The sequence below is a fragment of the Gigantopelta aegis genome, chromosome 14 (assembly GCF_016097555.1).
Source record: "Gigantopelta aegis isolate Gae_Host chromosome 14, Gae_host_genome, whole genome shotgun sequence".
NCBI lineage: Eukaryota > Metazoa > Mollusca > Gastropoda > Neomphalida > Peltospiridae > Gigantopelta > Gigantopelta aegis.
In genome coordinates this window covers 29,887,979-29,912,993 of record NC_054712.1, presented here as the reverse complement: position 1 = coordinate 29,912,993, position 25,015 = coordinate 29,887,979, and the positions used below count along the sequence as shown (strand labels likewise).

Here is a 25,015-nt window from a genome sequence, read left to right as displayed (position 1 = left end):
AATACGTACGGGGTGGGTTATCAGTCTTCAATTTTACATTAAAAATTATTTATTTTATAAAATAAAACATGTTTTAAGGCATTCGTAATTCACACGAACATGTCGTATACCCTCAGAATAATTCGGAATGTTTTCAAATTATTTTTAAATCACTGGGAGGATTCAGCAAGTAAGGTTTTGATTGGTGGACATGAGCTCCAACTGGCTGGTGTTAGATCCACATGTAATAGTGGAGCTAATTTTAATTAGATTGTTGAAAAATTATGGTTGCGAGAAAACATTCATTGACCTACTGAACAATGAGTTTTTTGCAGAAAAAAAGTATTAAAAAGTATTGTCATGTGAAAAAAGTATTAAAAAACCCTAATATAATAAAAGTATAATATAAAGTGGCAGCACTGCTATTTCTTGTTCTAGCCAGTGCAATACCACTGGTATATCAAAGGCTGTGGTATGTGCTATCCTGTTTGGGATGATGCATATAAAAAATCCTTTGCTACTAATTGAAAAATGTAGCAGGTTTCTGCACAAAGACTGAATTACTAAAATTAATGTTTGACATCCAATAGCCAATGATTAATAAATCAATGTGCTCTAGTGGTGTCATTAAACAAAACAATTTTTAAACAAAGTGCTGAAGTGTTAAACTCCATCCAAGTAATGCACAATGTAAAATATTAAATGGTATTGAATCATATTAATTTTTAAGAAAATATTTATTGGTTGTTTGTAAACATTGAGAGGATTTGCACAATTATGGTGATGTTTAAACAAGTAACAAACTTCAACCATTTACAAACTTTGCAGTAGGTTTGAGACCATTTTGCTTGATGCACAGAAACGTTTTTCTGAGTATGAATAAAAATTAAGTACTGAAGAAACTTTTATTTATTTTTATTCACATGTATGTATGTACATTGAAGTTAAAAAACTTTCATCAATAAATCAACAAATTTCCACAAATGAAAAAAATATATTTATGCATAGAAACATTAAAAATAAAATGTTTAATTAGTCGGCATGTCTGATTGAACAAATATTATGTAATGCATGTGGATTCTGAACAACAGGGAGCGGGAGGTAGCCCAGTGGTACAGCACTCGCTTGATGCGCGGTCGGTCTGGGATTGATTCCCGTCGGTGGGCCCATTTCTCGTTCCAGCCAGCACACCACGACTGGTATATCAAAGGCCGTGGTATGTACTACCCTGTCTGTGGGATGGTGCATATAAAAGATCCCTTGCTGCTAATCGAAAAAAGTAGCCCATGAAGTGGCGACAGTGGGTTTCCTCTGTCAATATCTGTGTGGTCCTTAACCATATGTCCCGACGCCATATAACCGTAAATAAAATGTGTTGAGTGTGTCGTTAAATAAAACATTTCTTTCTTTCTGAACAACAGCTAAAGTAAACCATCTCAATTTAATTTCAACTGCTAAAAAGTTTACGTTTAAATTATATTATAATAAACAACAATTACACTTTGATGTAATAATTAAAGGATCATTCACAATTTAATTTCAAACCAAGGAAAGCAGAAAATTTCAGCAGATTATTTATTAAAGTTGCAAAAACTGATATTTTCTGACAAAACATCAATCATTAGATGACATTACATGGCCAAATTGAAATAAAATCCATCCTAAAATTCAGTTTGTGCCAGAGCTACATGTAGCCCTACAAATACTGAAACATCTAAATTTAATATTAAAGGGATTATCTCAAGTTTGCTACCATTGTAATATGTTTAGGACATACAGAGTCATTTTGATGACTAAAATTTAATATTTACTTTCTTGTTTAGAATATTGGTATCTGTATAAACAAGGTGTTGTTAACACCCTGTTTGTCATAGCCTAAACTGGATTTTACCTTCCAATGATTTAGTACAATGAACAAATATACATGTATGTTACAAAGTAAAATGACTGCTACAATATTTAGCATACAAACACACTGAATATACAGACACTGGTGTTCTAAACAAGAAAATGTATTTTATATGTAATTTTAGTCACAAAAAAACACTCTGGTAGTCAGAAACATCTTAGAATGGCTGCAAACACAGGAGTGCCTTTAATATTAAATTATTACTAATGGAAATTGCACTTTGACATAATTAAAGGGACATTCCTGACACTGTAACATGTTCGAGTTACTACAACAAGAAACACTGGATTCAACGACTTATGTCCTAAGTGAGAAAATGTCAATAATATGTAATTTTAATCAAGAAAGGGATACATTACATGTACAAATGTATATATAAACCGGAAACGTTACGGTGGCTGAAAATGTCCCTTGGAAGGACAGCATTCTCTAATGAATACATTAACAATAATAGTTGGCCCCATACTGGTCAAAGTGACATGAGGGGAGAGATGAGAATATTAGACAATAATGCTTTTAATTTTCATTCTTGTTTATGAATGTTTTCTAATTTTTATTTTAACAATACTGGCCAACGAGCAGTGAACTCATAATTTTTTCTCCATCCCCTTGTAGTTTTGGGAACCTATAAAAGACCCAGCTTCAAACAAGGTATGCCAAATAATACAGCAGTTGTATGGGGTGGGGGGGGGTGTTCAGTTTTGAAGAACATTGCAAATTTCAGTTTCAAAATAATAAAAAATTTGGGTAAATAAGGAAGGAAATGTTTGATTTAATGATGCACTCAACACATTTTATTTATGCTTATATGGTTAAGGACATATGGTTAAGGACATATGGTTAAGGACATATGGTTAAGGACCACACAGATATTGAGAGAAGAAAACTCGCCACTTCATGGGCTACTCTTTTTCGATTAGCAGCAAGGGACCTTTTATATGCACCATCCCACAGACAGGATAGCACATACCACTGGCTGGAATGAGAAATAGCCCAATGGGCCCACTGACAGGAATCAATCTTATATCAATCGTGCATCAGGTGAGTGCTGTACTACTGGGCTACATCTGGCCCCCTTATTGGTAAATAAACCCTCAACTCATTAAAAACTCTCCCCAACCATTGTTGTAACAGCGTTTCATATTAACTAGGGAACAAAGTAAACTAACTTTGCCTCTGTTAAGGTTAGTCCAGCCTCAGTGGCATCGTGGTTAGCCATCGATCTACAGGCTGGTAGGTACTGGGTTCGGATCCCCGTCGAGGCATTGGGTTTTTAATCCAGATACCGACTCCAAACCCCCGAGTGAGTGCTCCGCAAGGCTCAATGGGTAGGTGTAAACCACTTGCACTGACCAGTGATCCATAACTGGTTCAACAAAGGCCATGGTTTGTGCTATCCTGCCTGTGGGAAGCGCAAATAAGATCCCTTGCTGCCTGTTGTAAAAGAGTAGCCTATGTGGTGACAGCGGGTTTCCTCTCCAAATCTGTGTGGTTCTTAACCATGTGTCTGACGCCATATAACCGTAAAATAAAATGTGTTGAGTGCATCGTTAAATAAAACATTTCTTTCTTTCTTTTTGTTAAGGTTACACACCACCATTCATTACTCCATGCAGTTCAATACAATGTCGGTCAGAATATATTCTGTGAAAAATACAACAGTTGAGAGGGTCATGTGACTACTAATTATAGTGCTCTCAACTGACAAGTACCGTGTAAAAAAAATCAACATAGATCGACCACAAATTTTTTCAATTAATGGCCCCTATGCCGGACCACTGCCTTGTGTTGCTGTTGCACAAGTGGCACCATACCACTTACACAGTTATCAGTTAGTACTACATATAACAAGTTAATTCAAAGCAATGGGTTATTTAAATACTACAGAAGTTAACCTATGTGTAATTATCAAAGAAAGATTTCAAAATGCATATCAGAATTTTGATGTATTTTTTTTTACAAGGAACTATTTCCTAAACTGGACTATATTAAGCCGGTACAACAAGTAACGACACAACAAATGGTGGTGTGTTGCCGTATAAATTTCATAAGCTAAAATTAAAATTGCTAAGATTACAGTGTGACAGGTATGAAATGACAATTGAGACCCTGTAACCGAGGTTGTAGAGGTAATTGTGCAGACTGTATCAGTATGGTATTCCTGTTAGCAGTTATCTGAATAGTGTTCCAAGTATTTGCCTTGGTGGTGTATAAGCCATCAGACTTGCCTGAGATGCCTGGGTCATAGGATGGAACCTCCTCCCATTCTCCATTTGTGTTTTGCCCATCTCAACCAGCGCTATATGACTGGTATATCAAAGGATGTGGCATACGTTGTGTTTTCTGTGGGGAAAGTGCAATAAAACATCCCTAGATGATGATGGGAAAAACACCAGCCTCAACTGGTACTGGTGATACGATAGTTCCGGATCACCTATAGTTAGGGACTTATACACATGTAGGTAGGGCATCCACGAGATATTAACACTTGAGTACTCAAGGGTCAAACTCGACCTGGACCCAACACTTACACTAGATGAAGAATGTAGAATAGAACAGATGTTTAACGACACTCCAGCACGAAAAATAAGTTGGCTATTGGGTGTCAAACTGAGAATAAGGAATAAAGTAAACTAGCATTATGTGTCTTAATACCAGCTGCATCTTAATTCCAGCGCTGAACATGGATGTCAAATCATGCCACTGTTCTGCATTCCACATATTCAACTTTTGTTTTCTCTCCATGTCTCATAACCCTATAATGTAACATGAGGCAGAAATGTGGCAAAATGGAGGCAGATATATGGCAAAATCACATAAAAAAAAAGTCTTGTGAACGGACTCAAGTGTTGCTAGACTTGGCCCCTGCCCGAGTACTCATTGACGCCCTACTGATAGGTACTGTGTTCACATCCCGGTACAGACTCTTATACAGAGCAAGTTTAATGACTCAGTAAGGCCACTACACCCTCTTCTCTCTCACTAACCACTAACAACTAACCCACTGCCCCCGACAGACAGCCCCGATAGCTGAGGTGTGTGTCCAGAACAGTGTGCTTGAACTATAAATAAAGAAAAATGTACAACTTGTGAAGGGTTTCCTCTGAAGACTACATGTACATGTGTAAATGGCCAATGTTTGACATGTAATAGCCAATAGTGATTTACTCAACTCATCCCATACCAGTTCACACACAGGACAAGTGGGAAAGGTGTAAGACCATTACACAGACTTCATTCTCATGAACACTTAAATATTATGTTGAATTCATTAACATACTGTATTGGACAAACTAGATAACAGAGGTGTGTGCTTGAATCTTATTGAATACAAGCACATATTAAATAAATTAAATGAATGAATTATTAAAGGTTTTCTGAATCGTATTTGAAAAACAAAGCTGCCATGTTGTTGGTATTCAACACTACATCTCACCACTGGCATATTATTTTTGAAATAGCTGTGAGGTTTACTAAATGATCTCTCACTCACTCACTCACTCACTCACACACTCAACTTATATCCAATGAGGTCAAACAGGGCCCGTGCTATTAAAATGTTTAGAGTCCAGACTTGGATCTCTAATGACATCACATACATATAATTTGCATGGCATTGTCATGACATTAGTGTCTTGGACTCTATTTAGGTTCTTGAGTCTCAACTCTCAACATTTTATAAGCACCAGGCCAGGTACATGTATATGAGTTGTAATATCCCAGAGAGATCACACACTGTCATGTAAATAATATACAAAGATCAGTCCAAGACTGAATACTTATGGACCAGACCCAGGGTTTCTGCCAGATGGTATGAAGTTTAGAGTTACACATGTACGTACATGTATCCAGTGATGTCATTAAAAATAAAAATAGCAGGTGAAAATCAAATTACAGGCGGCCATTAATCAACAAAAAGTCGATAAGCATTGTTTATTGGAAGTTCGATACCCGGCGAAAAATCGCCCAGTGCCGGCTATTAATGACATCCCTGGTATCGTAAAATCTTGGAAATTAATGGATACATTTTAACAATTTTTAGAAAGGTTATAGTAAGAGAACCACTGTTTAAAATTGGTCAAAGTACATGATTCAAAAGATTTCACCTTATAACCACCTAGAAGGTGCACGTTTTTTTAAAATTGGGTATCCTCAAATTATTTTCTGACAGAAAGCCCAAGATTACTGACATACATTTTCTTCAACATCATCATTTCAATGATACATATACTGGTACAAGTTTGGTATTGTTCACAATGTAGACAATTATTGCATTATGCATACTGACATATAACAGTAATTGAGGCTGTTTAGCACCTGATCACAAAGGAGATACAAATAGTACACAACCATCTGCTGACATTTCTCGACATGAGCAAATACAATGTACTGAGTGTAAAAGACTCAAAACAGACCAATTTAGTTAAGTATAGAAGTTGTGCTTTTGTTTTCTGTAACACATCTATTCATTCATTAATGTATTCAATATTCCAAGGCTTGAAATGACAGTAAATGCTGCTTAAAATACACAAAGCTTCTTGGTATATGCAGAATTAAAAAAAAAGAGCTTTTATCCACATTGATCTCAGATCTTCCACATTGTTATTAAAAAGTTACATTAAGAGTCTCACAAGAAATCTAATTTGGGTGAGTGAAGACTTTTCCATGCTCCTATACCACTAAGGTTTCGAGCATCTAATTTGGAGACTAATTTCTTAAACTGCTTCTCAATTTCTAATTTTGTTTTTAGGAAACAATCTTTGCTTCTCAAATATTAATCTGGAGGCAAATGTAGTCATTGCAATTAGTCAAGAATGATCGTTCAGGTTACAATGGCTGCACTCATTACAGTCCCTTTAACATAACAATTTCATTTCCTTGAAGTGACAGATCCTATTACACTTAGGCATGAGCATGGCTACATATAGCTGTGTGTGAACAGAACATTAAAATAACAATTATTACATGAAATGTATTTGCCAAATTAATAAAATAAAAATTGTTTTTAAAATATTTACCTGGCGAACTGGGTGAGTGCCAGAGCTAGCCCTGCATGAGATGATGCGGAAAATAGTTCAGTTGGTAGAGCGCTCACCTAAGTGCAATGGGCTGCAGGATTGATCATCCTCTACGAAATTGTGTTTTTCCGCAATTCAGTGGTTCATTAGTGGACATTCAAAGGCAGTGGTATGTACTGTCCTGTCTAAGTGGAAAGTGCATACAAAAGATCTTTTGCTGTTTTATTGGTATGTGTAACCTATGTGGTAGCAGCAGGTTTCCATTCCTTCCTCCTCCCTCTCTTTCTCTCTCTAAAATCTAGCAGGTTTCCTCTCTAACACTACATGTCAAAATTACCAAATGTTCGTCATCCAATAGCCAATGATTAATATATCAAGGTGCTCTATTGGTGTCGTTAAACAAAACAAACTAACTTTTAACTCTCTCTCTCGTTCTCTCTCTCTCCAATAGTTAGACACCAAATAGCTGTAGTTTAAAGTGTGCTAAGGTGTCATTAAACAAATATTTCTTTCCTTCCCTTAGGTAAGAGCTAAACATCTTTAAACAAAAACATTGCAAAATAATTTGAGCCCAATGGTAAAGCGCTCGCCTGATGCACGTGCAGTCTCGGATCGATCCCCTTCGGTGGGCCTATTGGACTATTTCTTGTTCCAGCCAGTGCACCACGACTGCTATATTAAAGGTTGTGGTATGTGCCATTCTGTCAGTGAAATGATGCATATAAAATATCCATCCTGTTAATGGAAAAATGTAGCGGGTTTTCTCTCTAAGATTATGTCAGAATTACGAAATGCTCGACATCCAATAGCTGATGATTTATCAATATGCTTTAATGGTTAAACAAAACAAACTAACCCTTACAAATTCCTGTACGTATATGTCAAAATACTACAGATATTGAGAGAGGAAACCCGCTGTCGCCACTTCATAAGCTACTCTTTTCGATTAGTAGCAAGGGATCTTTTATATGCACCATCCCACAGACAGGGTAGTACATACCACGACTTTTGATATACCAGTCGTGGTGCACTGGCTGGAACGAGAAATAGCGCAATGGGCCCATTAACGGGGATCGATCCCAGACCGACCGCGTGTCGAGCGAGCGCTTTACCACTGGAACATACCACAGCAAATAATTCTGGATTCCCCACATGTATATTAATTGATCATCTAAACAAAATCTTTAGAAGAAAACTAATAATAAAACTCACTGAAAACAGCCTTCTTTTTATGATTATATTTATGTGGCAAATTAGAGACCTGGTGGTCTCAAAATAAACAAATAGAAAATTCCAAAAGAATACACTATTCAAATATTTTGGATTTTAAATAATATATATGTTTATAGAAAAATACAACTAATATATCATGTATATCTAAAAACAATACCAACATGTCTAGCCAAGAAAAAAAAGAAAAGACTATACATGTACATATAAACAAAATTTCTATTACCTGTAATTTATAAAAAAAAAAATATTAAAATGAATATTAAATTTAGCAGTCTTTACAACTTTTACCCACCTTTATAACAAAACAAAACAAAAGACCCCCAAAAATTAAATTGTAATTACTGGTAGTATAATACATTAAAAAAAAAAGTTGCAATCAAAACATACAACCGGCATAATTCAAAGGCACATGAAAGAAATGCAAAATGATTGCAGGGAACGATATTTCACTTAAACTGCCGTTCTGTTCATGTGTCGGTTACGCAAAATTAATTTACATGAACTACAAATCAGTTACACCCTGACCTGATGCGCAGCAAGCCAGTAGACAACGTTATATTTCAACAGTTGTAACTTGCGACCTGTCTAAACTAAATGCTTTGCATAGAGTCAAGCCAAAGGTTTTAAAGAAATGTGCAAAGACCACTGGGGGAGGATAAATTATCTACTGCCATTTATCTCTAAAGGAATATATATTAGACATAATATTTTACAAATGTTGAAAACAGTTTTGACATAAACAGGAATCCAAAAGTGTCACACACAAAAAAAGGTGAAAAATACTAACATGGCATAGCCTAATGAGCTTTAAAAAAACAAAATTTTTCAAACGTTACTGTATTATAGAAGTACCATCGATAAAGTGAAAGTAGCATTGCCACTGCAAAAAAAAGAAAAGGAACCTGGAAGTGTATCTTTTTTGTTTCAGTACTGGGGCTGATATTTAGTCCTTTTACAATATTGTTAACTTCAGCAAGCATGAAAGGAACTGTTTTATAAAATGTTTTCTATTGTATATTGTTTTAACTTTATGTTTGGGCTAACAATTATGTATTTAAAATATGATTTCAACTTAACTTTGAGGTAACCGATCAGGTAACCCATGGGTTACGCAAATATATTTCATGTAACTGAGTAATTGGTTACCTAGGTAAAAACCACGTGAACAGACTTCCGGTTACCTCAGATTTCGAAATATTGTCCCCTGTGAATGTAACATAAAAGTATTGCCCCCCCCCCCCCCCAATTCAGGCAAAACAGTGGGAAAAATTCGGGCAGTTTTTATCTAGGTAAAATTTCGGGCAAATCAACCCCTCCAGCCCCCCTAAATCAAAGAGTCCCCATACACCCATGACTGATACCCTAAACACGAAGAAAAAATATTGATTACTTAATTTTAGTTTTAAATGTTTTAAGAATGCAAGCAAACTTAGAACAGTGTCTTTCACATGATTTAAACAGGGCTAGCTGTGGGTGAGCAAAACATTTCGCCAAATTATCTAAAAAAAATGCAAACCCATAGTTATTTTGCAAGAAAACACCAATTATTACATGAAATGTTTTCGCCAAATGAAAATAAAATTTGCCAGTTTATCCTAAAATTTGCAATTGTCGAATCTGGTGAGTGGCAGAGCTAGCCCTGTTTAAAGAATGGCCGTAATTCTATAATATCTCATATATCAACAATTTGTCAACTCCGTGCAGCCTTGACCACGGTGATGGGTGGCCTGCGTCTGTATATGAGGACCTGCATGAAAATTGCGATGTCTATGGACACCTGTAGTGCCCCACAGATCCAGAACTGTACTGGTGCCTCACGCAGAATAAAATAACCAGTTTTAAAAATATCCCCACACGTCCACATGGCAACCATTTTTTTGCTGAAAATACAGAAGAAGCATAATAATTATAAATCCCGTAAAAACTTAAAGGCTGCTCTAAAACTGACAAAATGGAGTGAGGCAATTTTTAAATATACCAACAACCCAGAAAATAAACTTTCATTTAAATTATAATACTAATATATATATAAAGCATAGATCACATTAGATGATGCAACTCAACTGAACGGTCACGTTGCAAGCCACGACATGCTATACAACGACTGTCATGTGTGACTGGTTTTTCAATACACACTACTAGGCATGGGACAATTATTCAATGTTACTGTTCATTTCAATTTAATTTTTTTGTTAAATGGTATATGTATAAACATTTCCGCACCTTGTTGGTAACCCCCATGACCTGTGAATTATTTTGGCCAATCACAGCATTTGATTCCCTTAAACCTGACATGGGCCATAGGTGCTATACAGATCCTGCACAGAACCCGCAAATGTCTTGCCGGGACCGTAAAAATTGTAACCTCCCAAAATAGGGACTGACTACAGTTATTAATCCGACAAGAGAATAAACATTTTAAGTATGTTTCGTCCCAGTTGGCAAAATTGAAAAAAGTAAAGACCTGTTAACTTCAAGAATTATAAAATTGTGCTCAATTTCCGTCATATTAATTTAAAACAAATTCAACATCGCTAATTTCCATAAGTTTTTATCGGGACGAAATCGTCCGCAGATCCAAAGCTACCTTGTACACAAAGTACTCTGCATTTTTTTTTTAAACTTTTTAAAATAAATATTTGCAAATTGTTTTTTTTTTCATTTTCAGTATGACTAAAAATTAAAATAATAACTAGTTAAATAATTCACTATTATATATTATATGCATGTACTTGTGCTTACTTATCTTTTTTTTTTTTAATCAGTGATACCTTTTTATGTAAGTTTTGAGTTAAATAATCAACAGTAGGCCTATATATTATGTATTTGTGCTCAATCTAATTAAAATTAGCTCCACTATTACATGTGGATCTAACATCAGCCAGTTGGAGCTCATGTCCACCAATCAAAACCGTACTTGCAGAATCCTGCCAGTGATTTAAAAATAATCTGAAAACATTCCGAATTATCCTGAGGGTATACGACATGTTTCGTGTGAATTACGAATGCCTTAAAACATGTTTTATTTTATAAAATAAATAATTTGTAATGTAAAACTGAAGACTGATTTAGTTGGGGTTTTTTTATAAATAAATAAATAATTTTTAATGTAAAATTGAACACTGATAACCCGCCCCGTACGTATTGGTATGGTTCGCTGTACTGCGGACACTAAAATAGACTCGCCCGATATTTTTAGAATTTGTATGCTCCCAAATAACGTTATAAAAGGCGAAGTGTGATTGGTCAATATTTAAATTATTATTTACAGACGAAATGTTACCTGGGCATTGGGGACTACACAGTGTTGTTAGCAATCCGATTAAAATTAGTTCTACTGGTCTAAATAAGGCATTCGTAATTCACATGAAACATATCATATACCCTCAGTATAATTTGGAATGTTTTCAAATTATTTTTAAATCACTGGCAGGATTCTGCAAGTAAGGTTTTGATTGGCGGACATGAGCTCCAACTGGCTGGTGTTAGATCCACATGTAATAGTGGAGCTAATTTTAATTAGATTGATTTGTGCTTATATTGAGTAATCCATAAAAAAATACTTCTCATCAAAAAATATATATATACTTCTCATCAAAGATTTGACATTATCAAAATAATAATAAACATTACAGAAATATGTCTTGACATATATCTTTCTTTTAGACTTCTATAATGTGTACATGACATTCATACATTATGTACTGCAGAATGCATCTAAAGCCAACTGAATTAAAAAAATAAATAATAACATACGAGAGAGACTATTCCTAGCATTCTCACCCCCCAATTATTTTGCCAACCCTCTGAACTCAAATCCTGGGGGGACACACTGCCCAAGTATTCCAGACGCAACACGCTAACATAGCATGGTTAAAAATGCTAATTTTTTTTTCAAGTCAAGATATAATTTTATATTTAAAATTATTTTACAAATGACCATTAAAACTAAAATGTCTTGCTCTTAAAATAGTTTATAAAAATGTATGTATGATAATTGGCGTACTTGTACTACTTGTGAAAAGTATCACAAATAAATCGAACCATGGACCAAAAGCCGAAAATCAAACCAAAAATAAAAAAAACGAACCGTCCCATTCCTACACACTACACAGCGCGATGCGACAAATGATTTGCGTCGTATAATGTGATTGTGACTTAATATAAACTTACCTCATTCACAGTATAGACACATTAAATATAATTTTTTCAAAACTGTTAAATTAATTCAGTCACCTCATACCCAGTGTAGATTAATGAATGAAATTAACACACTTTTGACATATTCAGTGTAGACTTGTTAATGAATTTTTTATAAATAAAACTGTTAAATTATACAGTAACATCAGAACTATTTTTGTTAATATATTCACTTCATACCCAATGAAAACATATTACTAAAATGTCTATAAAACTGTTTAATTAATATACTTACCTCATAGCCAGTGTACAATGTAGACTAAATGTCTATAAAATTACTAATAGTTAATATACTTACCTCATACCCAGTGTAGATCTATTAATAAAATGTCTATATATGTTTAATTAATATTCTCACCTCGTACCTAGTGTAGACTTATTAATAAAATATTTATAAAACTGTTTAATATTCTCACCTCATACCCAGTGTAGACTAATTAATAAAACATCTGTAAAACTGTTTAAGTAATACTCATATACATGTAACCCCCCCCCCCCCAAACCTCATACCTAGTGGAAACATATTAATAAAATTCTATAAAACTGTTTACTTAATATACTCAGCTCATACCCAGAATAGACTGTTAAAATTACTCACCTCATACCTACTGTAGAATTATTAATAAATTTTGTAAAAAACTTAAAATTACTCACCTCATACCTACTGTAGACTTATTAATAAAGTTTCTATAAAACTGTTAAAATTACTCACCTCATACCTACTGTAGACTTATTAATAAAGTTTCTATAAAACACTGTTAAAATTACTCACCTCATACCTACTGTACTTATTAATAAAGTTCCTATAAAACTGTTAAATATTACTCACCTCATATCCAATGTAGACTTATTAATAAAGTTTCTAAAAAAACTGTCAAAATTACTCACCTCATACCCACTGTAGACTTATTAATAAAGTTTCTATAAAACTGTGGAGTTCCTAGCATGGCCTCGGCGAAGACGGCCATAAACCCAAGCACCTCGATGTAGAAGCGGTTATTGATGAGTAAGAATGTGAGGATGCCGACGACGAGAGAAAATGTCACCGTGAACTCAACATAACTCAGGAAATCTGTCCACTTCCAGAAATACTCAATATCAAAATCTGAAATCAGAACAAAAACGTTATACCACAATCTGAAATCAGAACAAAAACGTTATATCAAAATCTGAAATCAGAACAAATACTTTATATTACAACCTGTCCACTTCCAGAAATACTCAAAATATGAAATTGGAACACACACTCAATATGAAAATCTAAAATTAGACAAAAATCTTCAGGTTCTATAAACAGATCGGGGAACATTTTGTTGTAACACTTTTGATTGGTAACAATTGGAGATCAGTTGAAAATTCTACAGTACATGTATTTAACATTTTAGAATTGTGTAACACAACTTTAGATCTCACTAATTTGGGCACAACGGGGACTTTTATTTTTTCTTAGTGCAGGAAGCTAGGTCATTTTAGTTCAGTATTGTCATTAACAGCTGCTGTAGTTTTCAGAAATGCATTTCAAGTTATTTTAATCTAATTACAATTTCAGTGGTTTTGAGGTGAAATATTTTGAGGTCAGCTTGCTTGAACTTAATTTGGTCATGATTATTTTGGGTACAACATTTATCATCTGGTCTTTGATGAATCTCAAAACCTGTGCAGCGATCTCTGAAATTTTTTAGTGAATCGCATCGTGACACTGAACAAAATGTTCTCTGTAGAGGTGTGTCTTGTGTCAGCTGTTTCCAACAAACATTAAATAAAGTTTATTTAATCTGGGTTCATACACATTTCATGACTTTCAATGACTCTTAAAGTAATTTTCCAAGACCTTTTTTGAATGGGTTTTTTTTTGTGGTTCTAAAAATAGACTGTGTTTTGAGGTAACCTGACAATTAGTTCTTTTTGTGCTATTTTAAGTGGCCAAAAACTATTATAAACCAATTCTTATTTTCCCTAACTTTCCATGAAACAACAAAATTTTATGACTTCCCAGTTCTGGAAAATGACGGTTTTGCAAATTCAATGACTTTGAAGAATTTAGAATTATAGTATGTCGGAACTCCATTATAGGGACTCCTACAATATTTGTTTGGAATGTAAAGATTATACCTTGAAAAAACCCACATTGAGAATAAATACATGTAGTTACTGTTCTTAAGATATCAGCTTTACACTGCGAAGGTTAGAATGGTGAAGGCCGTAAGGCTCTGCCAAACCACATTCGCCATTCGAACTGAGCAGGGTAATGCCAATATCTTAAGACAGTAACAGGTTATTCTATTTATCCTGCAATCTACATAAAACAAAAAATTAATGAAATAAACTGTTTTAATTCACAACTTTACTGTACTACGTCCACATGTGCTGAATGCCATGTCACATATTAAAATATCTATACACAAAAACAGAATTGTTCTTAACAACAATTTATTTCTTATTTTTAAAATAAAAATTATCTTCAAAAACGGTTTAAAAAAAAAATCAACTGGAAAGTAAAGAATAAGTAACTTTTCACAATACAAATTTCTTTTACTGATCGTAAGTAGTTCTGTCCTAAAAAGCTAAGTTTGGTCACTTGCCAAAAATACAGAAATTTATCTAGTCACCATATTTTGACAATAGTGTATATTGACTGTACGATAAAACTAAATAAATTTCTTTTTCTAGTATAAATATAAATAATGTTATCGGTAAACTTAAAGAGAGCGACCAAAAGGCTAAACATACAAGTATGATATCACATACAGTATACGCTTTCCAAAGATAATTCTTAAACACAAAGAAATGGTTGTTATTTTGATGGATATATGTAATGTAAACATTTTTGTTTACTTTCTATTTCAACACACACTCAGGATTCTTGTGGAAAATAAACTAACCTAAGAAGTGTCTATTTTTGGCTGTAAGAATTTCACTTTTCGAGGCTACGCTTACACACAGTTTAACCATAGCCAGCATGGCAAACAGCATCAGGATACTCTGAGCCAACAGTGGCAGTTCGAAGTGGCGGCCAAACCTGAAAATATCATTAATTTTTTTTAAACAAATGTATATGTATTAGAGGTGTAATGATATGGGTTGGTTGTACATACACATACTAGACATGGGGCAACTACCCCACTAGTGCTGGTGCAAATCCTTAAGTTTGGGCAAAAATTATACAGATATTCAAGCAAAATTGGCTTAACCAGATACCTTTTTACCATGTATTTTCATCATTCTACCCTTAAAATTAGTTGTAATCCATTTAAAAATGCACAGTCATTCCTTTGCAACCCTATATACCTGTGTAGCTGTTAGGCTGTAATGCTAAAGTCCAAACCAAATTGTTAACAATTACGATAAATTACTCTCCTACCTTTAAATACAGTTACATTTCCCCCAAATTTTGTTCAGGCACAAGTTGTGAAAAAAACATTACAGTGACACAGGTCAGTGTTCGAGATTAAAATTTTTGGCCAGTATCCCGGATACTAACATTTTAAAATCTGGTATCCCACCTGAGAATTTAGTATTATATGGTATCCCGGTGGGATACTGGGTTCTTGAAGTCTGGTATCCAAAATTAAATTCTGGTATCCCCGGGATACCGTTAATCTTGAACACTGCAGATTCCACATATGAGACTTTAACGATGTCGCCAGTATCGACTTCGCTGAGATAGCATAGGGCAAAAAAGATGTAAATTTCTGCCGTCTGCCATTTTGCTTTTTTATGGAATACTCTTCAAGAGGGGTGAAAGCCTCCAATGTATGTGACATAATTAATATAAAATAAATGCTCTCTGGTGGTATCTTTAAACAAACAAATACTACTACTAAAAAAAATCATTAATATGACGTCATCAGGTTTGCTTTTAGCCTATATCATAACATGTTATGATGTTGTTAAATTAGGTCATATCCTTTCACCCCTCTTGGAGAATATTCCATAAAAGTCAAAATGGCAGCTGGTACAAAATTACATGCTTTTTGCCCTATGCGATCTCAGCAAAGTTGATATAGCTGACAATGGTTATCATCTAGTATGTGGAATCTGTGTCATTGTAATGTTTTTTTTCAAAATTTCTGTCTGGACAAAATGTGGGTAAAATCTAACAAAAAATAAAAGTAGGAGAGCAATTTATCGTAGTTGGTAACATTTGGGTTCGGACTTTAATATGAATAAATGTTGTTATCGAGATTTGAGCATTTTCATTTAATTCAGACAAAAGCCAACCTGCCCCCTACAGAAATGGGAGCCTGCACACCATACGTTTTTAATACATTTCATAAAATAACATTCAGGGTTCAAAATAGGAAGTAAAATATACCCATGTGTTGTTTTTTAAAATTAGCAGGTCATGCAAAAGTAATATGTCCTGCTAAGAAAAAATATGGCCTGCTGGTAATAAAACAACAGGTCTCACCCTGTCAATTGCCAAATTAACCAAGTGCTACAACATTTAGTATTGGAGCACTAAAATGTTCTTTAAATGATCCATTTAAAATGAATTTTCAAGGAAATATTCCATATATGATGTGAAAAATGACCCAAACAATTATTATTTTCAGTTTGAGCCCTGGGTGAGGGGAGAGTTTGGGACAGTGCCAGGGCTAGCTCTGCCACTCGGCAAATTCGTCAAATGCGAATTTTAGGAACAATTGGCGAATTTTATTTTAATTTCATGTTATAATTGGTATTTTTTGGGAAAATAATTGTGATTTAGCATTTTCTAAGATAATCTGGTGAAATGTTTTGCTCATCCAGCTATCGCCGAGTGCATGAAAAGTTATCAGCTCTGAGATGATACATGTTTAGTGGAATTAAACTATAAGAGAATAGCAGATTCATGAGATAGTCATACATATACATGTATCTGTCTTTTGAAAAATTACCTGCAATTTTTGTTTATGGTCTTAGCAGGTGAATTTCTATTTAAAACAGGGCTTCATTATGGCAGCCCCACTCCCATGGTTAGTGATATTCAATGTTGGGCTAGTAAATAACTACTGTTGCCATGCCCGACGGCTAGTGAATTATTTTTGGTCAAATGTTGCAGTTAAGTCTATTTTGTAAATATGAATATCCTGCCCCCACCCCACCTCCCAATGTTTTTTAGCTCTATCTCCCTCTTTAGGTGTTATATCCGATTATTAATATTATTTAGTAAAATTGTATTAACTTAAAGTAAAGTAGGGCTAGTGAATGTTTAATTGTGGCTAGTACATTTTTAAAATCACCGATCCCATGGCTAGTGGATTTTATAAAAATTCTAGAAGCCCTGTTTAAAATGAACTCTTACCAGAAGAGTATTCTTAAAACATTGGCGATGATGAGGTTGAGGCAGACAAACGTTGAAAACCCCTCTGCGTGGCGAGTCCTCCGTATGTCCAGGTACTGCGGGATGAACGGAATCGCTCCGCCAAATATCATGGCGCTCGCAGCAACCCAGTTAATGAGGTTCAGAATTGTTATGTCAGGCATCTTTATACTCTCGAAGTAAGCAGCGTAGTTTACATCAGAAATAGAATCAAACATGTTACTCACAACTAACAAATGCTAGTTATGGTGCCAGTCATTTTCTCCAGAAATGACCTGTGATAAAAAAAAAAAATAATATAAAATATTAACATTGTAACATTTTAAATAATGTTTATGCACTAAAATAAATAAAAATGAACTGAAAAATTCAGTGTGATGGCATCGTACATTAAGCAGCCTTAAAGGTTAACTTTATAATGAAATGATTAACTAGAAGCTAAATGTATATGTATGCAACCCTATATAGCTGTGTGGCAGCAATGCTAATATGAATAAACATTGTAATCAAGATTCGGGCATTTTTGTTTAATTCGGGCAAAAAATCAGTCTGCCTCCCGCCCCAAAAAGGGGAGCCTGTACGCCCATGTAGGCTACTAATAAAATAAATATCAAACAAAAAATAAATCTGTAAAAAAAATCAAAACAAACATTTTACCAAAATATACAATGTAGGCCTACTTTTTTTGTATCATATTACAAAGCATAAACACATACTTATTGTTTATTACATAGAGAATAATACATGAGTGGCCGTTAGATACCATTTATCTTACAATGAGTTGCTTCAAAATGGGTCCAACGAGCAAAAGTGAGTTTGAAACGTTTTTAAATGAGTTGTTAAATAAGTGGTATCTAATGAACATGAAGATATTATTCAATTTCCTACATACATGTATCCTCAAAAACAAGGTTTTAAGCAAATGTCAACATCTTTTTTGACTAAAGGTTATTTACAGCCCTTTCACTTGTAGCTAACTTATGCGTCATAGACAAATGATTGTCATGTTAACTATATGTCACAGTGTACTCGATTTCAATTGTGCTGGGTTTTTTCATTGGATATATGGCATTGGTGACCTGCATGGTCCTCACCTAGGAGCAGTCAGTCGTTTGTCTTCAAATTGTTAAAACACATGTGTTAACAAGTATGTGTTATCAAAAATAACAATGATGATCTAACCAACAGGTGTGTAAGAAAGTAATGTTTGGATGGTTATGTCAGCAATTAAAACTTTAGATCTGATCTGTTTAGTTCATGTTCTGTGTGTTCTGCTGCCAGACTTGTAATTTGTGCCAGCACAGATGCAGTGTGTTTTGTCAGTTTCATTATGTTTCTTTTATAACCGACACCATGCTCGCCAGACACTAAAATCGACGGTCGCCCAACGGACTATTTTTGTAAAATTCTTAGTCACCCTTAGCCAATAAAGATCGCCACGGGTGACCAGTCTAATGCTAATTTTTAACCAAGACGTCACTACCAGCTTGAATCTAAACAAGGAGCTATCGGGGTTTTTTCACTCTGTATTGGAAATGCTTCGAGTCAAGCTACCAATGTTAAGTTTTATAATGTAATAAATATTACAGGCACGTTATTAATATTTGTACAGCAATATTTTGGTACTAAAGAAATGCCCCACATATCAAAATTCATTTACAAGAAATTCTGCAAAGTTACTAGTTGCCTTTCGACAGCAGACATGTCAAAGTGATAACATGTACTACATGTACAATGTACATGTATCACATGGGCTGTCACTTTACACTGACCAATACAATTTACAGAAGACCAATAGGGTTATCTCTTATTGTCATTTCACAGTAAAGTTCATTCCAGTAATTTCCATTGGGGCCTGTAGGTCTACATACATACATTTACATAATAAACCAAGGTGGTTTCGTGGATGTGGAATTTATTCTTAAAATGAATCTTATTTAATAATTCTGTATCTCCGTCAGAGTAGTAAGGTCACACTCTAAATGTTAGTGCCTTTTGCACATAGAATGAGAAATAGCCTTTCCTCTATAACAATAAAATTATACAAGTTATGTGTGTTGTCAGTTAAAGCGGTTTATTGGGGTTTTTTGGGGGTTTTTACAATTTACAAACATTTTCTGATTTCAATACCACAAGTAAAATTTTATGTAGGCCTACAAATTACTGCAATGTAGGCCCTATAATATTAATAGTACCATAATAGGGTGCACAGTAGCAATTCATATTTACTCAACAGTTGCCTAGCGAATGAACAAAATCACTATCCAACTTGGGGGTGCTACTCCCCAGGCAACATATCAAGTTTTAATGTGGACCTTGTCATTTGAACCTTGATTTGACAGAATTAAAAAACATTACACCACTGTTAATATCAGGACTACAGAAAGTACTCGCCCGCTCGCCAAATCCTGACGGACAAGTTAAAAATGCAACTACCAGCCTGACGGTCTATCTGTCTTTTTTATTTTGTTTGACACGTGATGTTGATCTCTTATCAAGTGTTTTGTCAGTATATCTATATATATCATTTGAAGTGTGATGACACTATATTATAATATTGTTAATAATATACTGTCCTACAGACTAGCGGACTAGTAGAAATTTTGGCGGGCTACTAAATTTTAGTTGGTTCTGGTCCGGCAGGCTAGTTAAATAAATTCCATTTCTGCACACCTGAATATGGTCACTGCAAAATCAGGGTCGAATTCGGCCAGACCAAGCAGAAAAAACATAGCAAGGTTTCTGCCAGAGTAAAATGGATATGGCGCTATACCCATACATTTTTACAGATTTTTTTTTAAAGTTCACCTTTTGACAAAATTAATTATTCTTATCATTAATCTCTACTTTTCTTAACCCTAACTTTTAACGTAACCCGTTTTCTTTCTGTGGGAGGCCCCCTATACCCTTGTCGACTGTGGTTGCATTCAATTTCATAGCATCATACCTCAAAAAAACATTCTGGTAGAAACACTGTATTGCTATACACAATCTTATTAAAATTAGCTCCACTATTACATGTGGATCTAACACCAGCCAGTTGGAGCTCATGTCCACCAATCAAAACCATACTTGCAGAATCCTGCCAGTGATTTAAAAATAATTTGAAAACATTCCGAATTATCCTGAGGGTATACGACATGTTTCGTGTGAATTGCGAATGCCTTAAAACATGTTTTATTTTATAAAATAAATAATTTGTAATGTAAAACTGAAGACTGATTTAGTTGGGGTTTTTTTATAAATAAATAAATAATTTTTAATGTAAAACTGAAGACTGATAACCCACCCCGTACATATTGGTATTGTTCGCTGTACTGCGGCCACTAAAATAGACTCGCCCAATATTTTTAGAATTTGTATGCTCCCAAATAACGTTATGAAAGGCGAAGTGTGATTGGTCAATATTTAAATTATTATTTACATACGAAATGTTACCTGGACATTGGGGACTATGGAGTGTTGTTAGCAATCCGATTAAAATTAGTTCTACTGGTCCAAATAAGGCATTCGTAATTCACATGAAACATATTGTATACCCTCAGGATAATTCGGAAAGTTTTCAAATTATTTTTAAAAAACTGGCAGGATTCTGCAAGTAAGGTTTTGATTGGTGGACATGAGCTCCAACTGGCTGGTGTTAGATCCACATGTAATAGTGGAGCTAATTTTAATTAGAGTGTGCTATACAGTGGTTTATGTGCTTCACAGTAAACCAAACAGCCAAGTCAAGAACCAATCAAATAGCTTGCAAACATTATTTGGGGTAGACGTGTTTCCCAGGAGATTAAATCAAAGTGAAAATTTAACAAGTGAATATTATAATCGTAAATACATACATGTATAAATGATATGTATATCTAAATTGCTACATGTTTTTGTCGTGTACCTTATAAAACACTTTATTTAAAAGAAAGCATTAATTTTGCAGAACAAAACATTACGATCATCTAGAAATAAAATTGTATGGACAACAGATATCTGTATTTATTTTAATATAGAAGCAAACACATGGCCAGAATTAAGTGTAAAAATTCAATGATGTTCAAAGTGTTTTAAGAGTTCACTTACAATCCGAATATTATGTGTCATGAGGTTTGTGGTTCATGAAGTATTCAAAACAGCTTGATTATCTTTAAAACTTTGTGTTCGATATACTACTGCAGTATGTATGATTCACAACCACAGTCCAAAACATGCAAGTTTATGTTTATGGTTTTGATCTCCATGCATGTGTTATCTGACTGATACTGTAAACTAACATTTATGTCATGTAATGACAGCCAGGTGTGAGAAAATAATCTGCTTTCAAAAGACAAGTGTTTTGCAAATTGGGGTTATAGCGAAAACGGCACCATCCCAAAACGGACACCAGCAAAAACGGAACCAAATTGGACAAAACAGAACCTAATGTTAGCTAAAACGGCATCAAAATCTATGGACAAAACAGAACCTAGTGTTGGCTGAAATGTCACCAAATATTTCAAAATGTATGGCTAAAATGGAACAAGAATCATTACAAGTAAATTTAATAACCACCAGCCAATGTTTGCGGTAGCCCCGAGCGACTCACAATTACCTCTGTCCTGAGCTCTAAATCCCTTGGACAGTGTGATTCAAGATCAAAATGAACGTAAGAAAATGTTAAACAAACAAACCAGACGTAACACAATGCATCGATCTTTTAACTGTTAGGTCCTATATTAAAAAAAATAGGTAGTGGTGCCGTTTTAGCCTGATCCCGCAAATTGTAATCACCACAGCAGAATTTCACTCCAAATATTGCACCCTGCATAATACAAACAAAAATAGACACCCAATGAAAGTATCAAAAACATATGACATTTGTTAAAATATAGTGGAATTACCATTATGAGTTAGTGCTGTAAAATATCCGCTGTTACCAATCTATTCATACTCGTAGGCTATTAATTAGTCTGTCCCATTCTCCTACAAAAATGTTTTTTGTAAATAATTTTACTTTAGTTTGACGTTAAAAAAAAGAAGAGTCAAAGTGTTTTGGAAATAATAGTGTTTTTTTTTTTACTAGTTTTGTGTGCAGTGTGAATGTAGAAAAGAATCAGCTGAGAAATAACTAACTTGTAGTTGTACTGTACGCTAGTAAATTCTATGGAAATAAAGACAATATGTTATGGTTACGCCGTTGGGGTTAGGAATGGTTTTATAGTTATGGTGAAGTTCCCTGTTTAAAAATGTATCTACATAATGAGTGGGGGGATAATAGTCGGAAATCTGTCCAGTTTAATAAAACCACCCATTTTCTGATTTTTTAGCCTACATCAAAATTCAAAGACGGCATCAGTAAATTGAACAATAACGACTCCCATTGTTTAAACAGCATAATACAACATACACTATAAATATATCGAACATAATGTGTTAGAGGGGAAGAGAGTAACAAGAAACGAAAACTTAAATAAAACTTCAATAACCTGCAAGCTGACAACACAAACCAGCGTACATATTGATAATACAGGAACGTATATCCGGTTGACAAGAGTGTTCTCCCTTCAACAGCTAGAATAATATAAAACCCCACTCAGCCAAAATACGGATGCTCTTGGTAGCTTCGGGGACGAGGCGTTTCTTCTTCAACCAGAGATTCAATCGTTTGCTTAAGTTTCTGTTCCTTCGCTTGTTTTATTTATGTTTTGGTTTTAATCCTAATGCTTATTTAACATGTTGTATGTTTAACAAGTATGTATTACTTAAATTTTAATTGCAATAACAATTCCAGTACAGCACAAGACTGAACAAGAAAATATCTGCAATATCCACTTTGACTAGATATAAAACAACACCAATATATATATATATATATATATATATATATATATATATATATATATATATATATATATATATATATATATATATATATATATATATATATATATATATATATATATATATATATATATATATATATATATATAAAGCATTATTTACTCAGGTAAGTTTTTGTGTTTTGTTAATAAATATATCATGTTAAACCCTATTATTAAAACATTGTATGTTTGTTTGATGAGGTAACACTATATTTTAGTAGGTTGTACACCGTGACATGAAAATAACTGAGGGGAGTTATTAAATTCTCCCATAACTTAGATTATGGGGGGCAATTTAAAATATTATTAATATTCACATGCCAAAGGGAGCTATATATTATTCTCCTTGAACTAATCTCAGGGGAGTGATGGGTAGCTAGAGAGAGATATAACTCCTCTTAGATGACAAGGTCTGAGGTTGGCTATATTTTATTATTGCTATTTTCTTTTCGCCTGCATTCAACCGGTAAGAAAGGCCAACATCATGAGATAATTTCACAATCTGTAAAAAGAAAATCATTTCATTATTTCAAGAAACGGGTTTTTTTTAAAAAGAATAAAACAATGTATTCAGTGGAACATTTTCACTGTTGCCATTACATCTATATAATAAGAATGACAATAATAATACTGTAATTTAAAGTTGTAAAGTAACAACTTTGCAATTGTTTAATTATATCATAAAAATAATTATCTTGAATCATACATACAAATTTTATTATTATACATACAAATTATATATTTTGTAGCCCACATGAATAATTATTATAATATTAATAATTATCTTATTATTTCAAAGTTGTTAAAATTTATAATTAATATTACCTGAAAATTGTATCAAAAAAATATTATATTCTTATATATAGATTGTATTAATTCAGATTCCCGTTGTTCGCTTCTGTTATATGACAACCCAAGCTGCTATAATACTCATAAGACATGCTGCAACTATGCGTTAGCTGCAAAAAATAAATGACAATATGCAAGGCATTCAAAAAGTTAGTATGATAATTTTATTCTATGTAAAACAGTAATCACCAAGGCTTTGCTTCACCCCCCCCCCTCCCAAAGACCCGGATGATCAGTAACTAGGCCGTGTGACGTCACGCCGGTTCCGAGAATTAACAAGCGGATCACCTAAACAAGACAGCCATCACCCTATGGTTGTCCTTAAAGGCGCAGACCCTAATTTTAACCCGTAAAAAAAATCGACACTAAGTTTAATTAAGTTACAAACCTGTAACTAAAGTTACAATAGAGTGAAAGAAGAGTGTGATGTTAAAACAGAAAATATCCCTAATATAATAAAAGACTAGAACTCGAATCAATAAACCGCTACTTCTCAGACGCACGTGCCTTTTTAAAAATATGGGAAAATTGCAATTTTTGGTACTACAAACACCAGGAGGACCAGAAACATTTCGGAAATGGATAATCTAAAGAATAAAATATAAGTAATCTTTGATTTCAGTGGTCATACACGGCATTAATAGTGAAACATATGCAGTAGTATTTTAAAACT

At 34.0% G+C, this 25,015-nt stretch overlaps 1 protein-coding gene across 3 annotated transcripts; it reads right to left on the bottom strand.

Moving 5' to 3' along the window:
• Positions 1-9,376: 9,376 nt before the first annotated feature.
• Positions 9,377-23,146, bottom strand: LOC121388524 (solute carrier family 66 member 2-like). 3 transcript variants are annotated; one of them, XM_041519889.1, is made up of 5 exons: positions 23,098-23,146; positions 17,627-17,919; positions 15,222-15,358; positions 13,228-13,444; positions 9,377-10,019 (listed from the first exon to the last, which is right to left on the bottom strand). In XM_041519889.1, exons 2-5 carry the CDS (start codon positions 17,860-17,862, stop codon positions 9,830-9,832), a joined length of 780 nt encoding a protein of 259 aa, XP_041375823.1. In that variant the 5' UTR covers positions 17,863-17,919; positions 23,098-23,146; the 3' UTR covers positions 9,377-9,829. The 3 variants fall into 3 exon arrangements, with proteins under 3 accessions (XP_041375823.1, XP_041375824.1, XP_041375825.1); XM_041519890.1 differs by lacking the exon at positions 23,098-23,146 and adding an exon at positions 22,513-23,077; XM_041519891.1 differs by lacking the exon at positions 23,098-23,146 and adding an exon at positions 21,716-22,369.
• Positions 23,147-25,015: the final 1,869 nt, after the last annotated feature.